Below are 7,209 nucleotides of genomic sequence, written 5' to 3' on the forward strand. Positions count from 1 at the left end.
GGTACCGTCGTAGGCCGTCGTACGGCCGTCGTACGCCGTCGTAGTCCGTGNGGCCTGAGCCTGAGCTGGCNGCTGGCCTGAGCCTGAGCCTGAGCCTGAGCCTGAGCCTGAGCCTGAGCCTGAGCCTGAGCCTGAGCCTGAGCCTGAGCCTGAGCCTGAGCCTGAGCCTGAGCCTGAGCCTGAGCCTGAGCATGAGCCTGGGCCTGGGCCGCTTGTGCTTGAGCCTGGCCTTGCGCCTGGGCCTGAGCCTGAGCTTGCGCCTGGACTTGCGCCTGGGCCTGATTCTGTGCCTGATTTTGCTTCTTCGTCTTCGTCAATTGTGTTTTGGTTTGCGTTTTCGCGGCCTTTGCTCTCCCTTTATGCCCTTTCTTCATCTGAGCTTGAGTCTGCGGTGCCGCGGTGGCTTGAGGTTGAGGTTGTTGCGCCGGGATCCCCGGCGGCCTTTGAACTTGCTGTGAAAGCTGGGCTTGCTGAGCTTGCTGTTGGGCGTGCATCGCCTGTGCGTGTGCTTGGCTGGTCAGCTGAGCCTGCTGCGCGTGGTGTGACTGTTGCGCTTGTTGTGCTTGTTGTGTCATGTGAGCCTGTTGAGCCTGCTGAGCCTGTTGAGTCTGCTGAACCTGCTGAGTCTGCTGTGCCTGCTGTGCGTGTTGCGCCTGCTGCATTTGGGCTTGCTGTGCCTGTTGCGCCTGCTGCATTTGCGCCTGTTGAGCATGCTGTGCTTGTTGTGCATGCTGAGCTTGAAGCTGGACGTGGGTCTGCGTCGGCGCATGACTCTGACCCTGACCCTGTCCATGACCATGTCCACGTACCTGTCCCTGACTCTGACCCTGACCCTGACCCTGACTCTGACCCTGACTCTGACCCTGACTCTGACCCTGACTCTGACCCTGACTCTGACCCTGACTCTGACCCTGACTCTGACCCTGACTCTGACCCTGACCCTGACCCTGACCCTGACCATGACCATGGCCATGGCCATGACCATGGCCCTGACTCTGACCATGGCCCTGACTCTGACCATGGCCCTGACCCTGACCCTGACCTTGGCCTTGCCCATGTCCCTGTCCTTGTCCCTGTCCCAGACCCAGACCCTGACCCTGAATCTGAGCTTGGGCGTGTGCTTGTGCTTGAGCTTGGGTATGGGCTTGTGCCTGGGCATGCGATAGTGCTTGTGTTTGATTCTGGGCTTGAGCTTGGGTCTGAGCTTGAGCCTGGTTTTGAGGAGCCTGGGCTTCAGAACCGCCTGCTGAACCGTGCTTCTGAGTGGCCTCATCCTGTGAATGTGACTGTGTCATCGGTTGAACACTTTCGCTGACTACTACCAGAGACCGCAGAAAGTTGTCGACCTCGTCATCTTTCCCCTGTCCCTGCTGCCAGGCAGGCATGCCGCCCGACAAACTCTGCTGAGGTGAATGACCCGACATTGATGGCATGGTGACCGCATTAGCGGTACTTAGATTCGACTGTGGCAGTGTCTGGTGGCGCGTAATAGGCGAGAAGCTTGTCAACGACTGGCCAAACCCAAACTGGCCGGACCCTCCACTTACGGCGGCAGGTGTGACAGGGCCTGATTGGTGATGCATCAGCTGGCCACTTTGTTGTTGCAGAGGTGAAATCCCCTGGGGTAAATTTACGCTGGACGGTTGTCTCGGCATCCCACTGGACATAACTCGATCGTCCATTGTACGCTCTAGCGAGCCATGGGGGAGTATCGGGGTCGAACTGTGTGAGGCTAGCGATGGAATAGGAGACTCTTTCCGTTGATTCTTTCTACCTCCATTGCTAGTTCCTCCGCTCCCGGATTTAATAACACGCGGGTGCAGCTCCGTTTTCTGACCGCCTCCATCGCCTGCCGCCGATAAATCACGTGCGGCTCCAGGTCTAGGTTCTCCACTACTTGTTGAGTCGAAGATTCGCAAATCCGAAGCAGAACCGCTGCTATCCATGCTGTTGAGAGTGGCCCTAATCGTGTCCATATTTTGAGCATTAGGCCCCCGAATTTTCATACTACCCACGTCACCGACCAATCCGAGATTACTGGTGCTTTGACTCTCCGACAAAGCCAGGGATGCACCACTGGGCGTGCGCGGCCGTTTGCGATCCAATGGGGGATTCAAAGGGTCTCTGAGATCTCCATTCGACGAATTCGCACTCACAGTCCTCTGCCAATTTTTCTTCTGCTCCTCGAGCCGATGCTGCTGCTGTTTCAACTTGTCCTGTTGTTCGTTCAATTGATTCTGTAACTCATCCAACTCCTTCTGCTTCTGCTCATGCTGCATCTGCTGCTCCCACAACTTTTTCTTCTGTTGCATCTGCTCCTGTAAGACCTGCTGTTGCTGCAACTGCACGTGTTGCAGCTGTATCTGCTGCTGTATGGCCTGCTGTTGCATCTGCCATTGTTGTGAAGCTGTGTTTGAAGATAAATTGTTTCCGGAGCCAGGGTTGGTTAGTCCAGGGGCGGGTGACATTCCGTCAGATGTAGTGAGGTGCAGCTCGCTGAGGTTTAGCAATCTGAGACTGCTGTTATTATAAACAGGATTGTTTGGATCTGAAGCTCGAAGACTCTCCGAAGACTGCTGCGACGACAGCAAATTTTGCTCACCTTCTTGATGTTGACCCTGATGTTGTTGTTGTTGATGTGGCTGCAGCTGTGATTGCGACTGTTGCTGCTGCTGTGGCTGCTGTTGCGACTGCTGCTGTGGCTGCTGCTGCGACTGCTGCTGTGGCTGCTGTTGCGACTGCTGCTGTGGCTGCTGTTGCGACTGCTGCTGTGGCTGCTGTTGCGACTGCTGCTGTGGCTGCTGTTGCGGCTGTTGCGACTGCAGCTGTGGCTGCTGTTGCGGCTGTTGCGACTGCTGCATTTGTATATCATGCGGTTGTTGCTGCAGCTGTTGCTGTTGTTGTTGCTGTAGCTGTTGTTGTTGTTGTTGTTGTTGCTGCTGTAGCTGTAGCTGTTGCTGCCGTTGCTGCTGCTGCTGCTGTTGCTGTGGCCTCTGCTGCTGCTGTTGCAACTGTTGCTGTTGCAACTGTAATTGCTGCTGTTTCTCTAGCTGCTGCTGTAGTTGCTGCTGTTCCTCATGCTGTAGTTGCAGCTGCTGCAGTTGCTGTTGTTGTTGTTGCTGCTGCCGTTCCAACGCTTCTTGCTGTTGCAGTTGAGGCTGCTGAACCTGTTGTTGTGTATGCTGTTGGCTGGATTGTTGTTTCTTGCTGTTTTCCGCAAATTCTGCATCCATCAGCATCTCATCCGCGCCGTCTGAGTGCATCCCGGAAACAGCGGATCCGGACAATGGTAATGAATCATTCATGACCGTGTTCATCATACTAATCTGCGGGGAAGCACTGTTGGAGAACAGAGACGGTTGGACTTCCAAGTGCCCCTGAGACGTACGTTTACTAGCAAGGGGCATCCCTATATTGTTATCGTTTGAGACGAGTTCGGGATTGCCTTGCAAACCTTGTTTGGGAACGGAAGCCATATTCCGTGTCGCACTAGACTGGCGTTGGTGCTTTGCTAGAAGCTGTTGCTGGGGTTGCTGTTGAAGCTGTGACTGGATAGTCTTGGCTGCGCGGGGCCTGCTGGTCGATAAAGAGGACGCAGCCTTCAGTTGTCTTTTCGGACCCACGACGTTGCTGGTAATACTACCGGGCATAATATTGGCAAGCAAACTCGCGGCCGGCATCGTTTGGGCCTGCTGTTGCGCTGCGCTACATGTATCCAACCCGCTAGTGTCCATCCTGTCCGATGACGTTGCCTTCTCCTGCGGCGATACATTGCTTGAATTCTTCGTACTTTCTGGTGCAGAGGCTGTAAAAGTTCCCGCTGTTGGCTGTATATCAGTGACAGCCTGGCTAAGGCTTGGGGCTGTCATACCCCCGTCTGCAGGGAATATGCTTGGAGCCCCGGGCGCGCTCATATCAATTGCCTGCTGTGTACTCGCGACAGGGTGGGTAGCAGCTGCTGCCATTGGTTGAGCACCGCCAGCATTCAATTGCATTTGCAGCTGCATCTGCAATTGCATTTGCATTTGCATCTGCATCTGCATTTGTGCCTGTTGTTGTGCTTGTGTTTTCGCCTTCAGCTCTTGACGGTAGCGGATGCCACAGGCGTTGCACACTGTCGACCTGTAAAGTTGATAGCAGACATGTAAGATGGCGTACAGGTGGGTATTGGCAACTCGCACCAATCGAGCCAATGCGCGTGTTAAACAGAAAGTCATATCAGTAAAAACATATCCGATCATCAATAATATAAGATTTATGGGGACTACACAGAAACGAAAACACACCTTTCGGGACCTCTCCTCCAAAGGGTGGTTTTCGTCGTTGTACAAACTGCGCACACTCGGTCGTCGACTCCGTCCATCTTGCTCTTCTTTCTCTTGGTCTTTGGTTTGGAGCCTGGGGCATCCGTGGTAGCGCCCTCAGCCGTTGCTTGCGTGCCGTTCTGAGTGGCCAATTCCGCTGCAGCCGCTTGTCTTTTCTTTATCGTGATAGCTGTGGGGGTGAGCTCCGCCAAATCGTCGCGCGTCAATTGGGGCGGCATTTGTATCGTATCTCCGACCACTGGCAGCACTGCGACCGCAGCAGCTGCTGCTGCGAGGGCATCGGGGACCGACATTGCCGCAACAACTGGTACAGATGCACTGGCTGCAGCTAAAGCTTTGTTGCTGACTTCAGACATAGCTTCGAGCATCGCCGCATTGCGACCGGTCGTGGCTACTGGTGCGGTAGTTGAGGCGGCCATTGTCATTGCCTGCGACTGCTGCGCTTGGTTTGAAAGTGTTTCTACTGGTTGCCGAGGTATGTCTGTTGGTGTAGATGGCTGTGAGTGCTGGGTCTGCAAGACATTCGTTTTTGACTGTGAGCTTTCCACTGCCGCATACTGCTGCTGTGATTGCTGTGATACACCTGCCGCGTGGATCGAATTCTGCCCCATTTGCATCATAGACCCCAATTCGGGCATCGATGCGGGACCTGAATCTGAAATACCAGCCCGCAGACTTGAAGGTACCGATGATGCAGGAGCAGCAAAGGAGCTATGAGATTGGTTGGTATACATTGCATCGCTCGGCAATGATTCGCTTTGGGTTAATTCAATGGCCATCTCAGCATCATTCGAACCGAGTGGGTTTTCGGCCGGCTCCGCATTCATCATGACCGAATTCTGACTTGCGACGCGAACGCAAGGTCGTGCGATATCCGCGTCATCGGTGGTAAAAGGTTGCCTGGCGGTGGCTACGATCGGATTACTGGCAGACTTCATCCCGGTGGAAATGAGGCTAGTAAGATCCGTCAGACTACTCGCTCGATCTACTTTCTGTGAACTGTGTGGATCTTCCTGTTGAAGGCCCTGTACATAGACAGGTGTGCGCGTACCAAGCGACTGTGTATCCATTGCACACAGCCGCGGACTGCCAGCTCTGACCATAAACTGCGCGATACTGTCAACGCTTCGACATCCACTTGGCCGCTCGGGTGCTTGGTTGCGATACGACAGAGCATCGGCTTGATTCATCAACTCCAAGGCTCCCCTCCCCTCCGACATATCTATACAGGCACCCTCGGCAGAGAATTGCATACCATCTTTGTCAGAGCTGGAATCGACCTGTGTGTTCGCCAGTGCCTGGGTTAAAAGGCCTTGTAACCCGTCTTGGCCAACTTCGTTGATCTGCATCATAACATCCCGATCTGGAGGTGGTTGTACGGCGGTACTACCGACGCTTACATCCGGTGCGTTAAACAAAACACCAGACACATCAAGTACGGGTTTTACATCGGCAGTTAGTTGTGCACTACTGCTACCTGACGATGCTAAATAAGGTAAAGCCTCAATTTTGATGCCATCGCCGCCTCCCACCATGTCTCTGTTCTGATTCTGTGCGGCTTTGGAAGGAAAGGCATCTTCCATGATCGTGTCTTCTCCATTATCCCTCGCATCCACTGCTGAACATGAGATGCTGAGATCAGATACAGAACCCACATTGTTCTGCTTGTTGAAAATCTGCTCTAAGTGGAGGGCGCGCAGATTCTCAGCCATCAACGGGGTGAAGGCCAGGGTTGTATCAGCCCTATCGACGAAATTCCTCATGATAGCCCCGGAATAACCCAGAAAATTGCCCCTGTCCCGGCCAAAATACTCTGTGTTATGGTCCGCATCAATCTTCTGGCGTTTGAGGTCGCGTTTCCATTGATAATAATACCGCACTATTTCCTTCACTGTTCGAGATGGCAGAAATTGGCGCTGGATACGATTGAAATCCTTCCCGAATTTCCTATTGCCTGTGCTGAACAAAGACTCATCCAACTACAAAATGGAATGTAAATTTGCAATATTCTTCAGTACAGATTGTCACAAAAAGGACCTGAAAACGCATAAGTGTTTATCGTGCCAGAAAAAAAAAGGAAGAAATAAAAGGGTAAACATCGAGCTCATCCCAAACAATGTATATCCAGTGCGCGAGAAAATTTGTTTGAATTTGATTTCTCCTTTTCAAAATAAACAGCTGAACTAACCTTGGTCCATGGTTTGGTCGTGGGGGCGAGTGTTTGGGCGATCTGAACAGCTCTTGTGGTATCTCCGTCACATAGATGCAAGAGTGCAAAAGCTTGGGAGAGTTTCAGTTTCCCCACAGGAGGAGTGAGTGAGCGCAGGAACGTATTCAAAGATTCTTCCGATGTAAAATCATTTGGTGACCAAATCTGATTCATCATTACTTTCTCGTGTTCGTTAGGTACACCTTCTGCAACCATTGAGCCAAATGACCAATATGAGAAAAAGTATACAACGCCATCAATAACCTTATTGCAATAAAATGAGGATACATATATATATATATATATATAAATATATATATATATACAAAATACATACATACATACATACATACATACATACAAACATACAACCATGCATACATACATACATATATACCTACATACATACATACATACATACATACATACATCCATACATGCATGCATACATACATACATACATACAAAAATACAGGCATGTATATATACATACATACATACATACATACATACATACATACACACATACATACATACATGCATGCATACATACATACATACATACAAACATACATACATACTTGCATACATACATACATACATACATACATACATACATACATTCATTCATTCATTCATACACACACATACATACGTACATACATGCATGCATCC

At 51.4% G+C, this 7,209-nt stretch overlaps 1 protein-coding gene across 1 annotated transcript in view; it reads right to left on the bottom strand.

The window, feature by feature from the left end:
* SARC_00799 (hypothetical protein) overlaps positions 1-7,209 on the bottom strand; it is a gene marked incomplete at both ends in the record, with an annotated part of 11,241 nt that overhangs the window by 2,914 nt on the left and 1,118 nt on the right. Inside the window, 3 exons of the mRNA XM_014305482.1 lie at positions 6-4,122; positions 4,287-6,304; positions 6,514-6,740. Of these exons, the coding sequence (XP_014160957.1) occupies positions 6-4,122; positions 4,287-6,304; positions 6,514-6,740 (6,362 nt within the window). The remainder of the gene's footprint in view (positions 1-5; positions 4,123-4,286; positions 6,305-6,513; positions 6,741-7,209) is intronic.

Source organism: Sphaeroforma arctica (assembly GCF_001186125.1).
Source record: "Sphaeroforma arctica JP610 unplaced genomic scaffold supercont1.28, whole genome shotgun sequence".
NCBI lineage: Eukaryota > Ichthyosporea > Ichthyophonida > Sphaeroforma > Sphaeroforma arctica.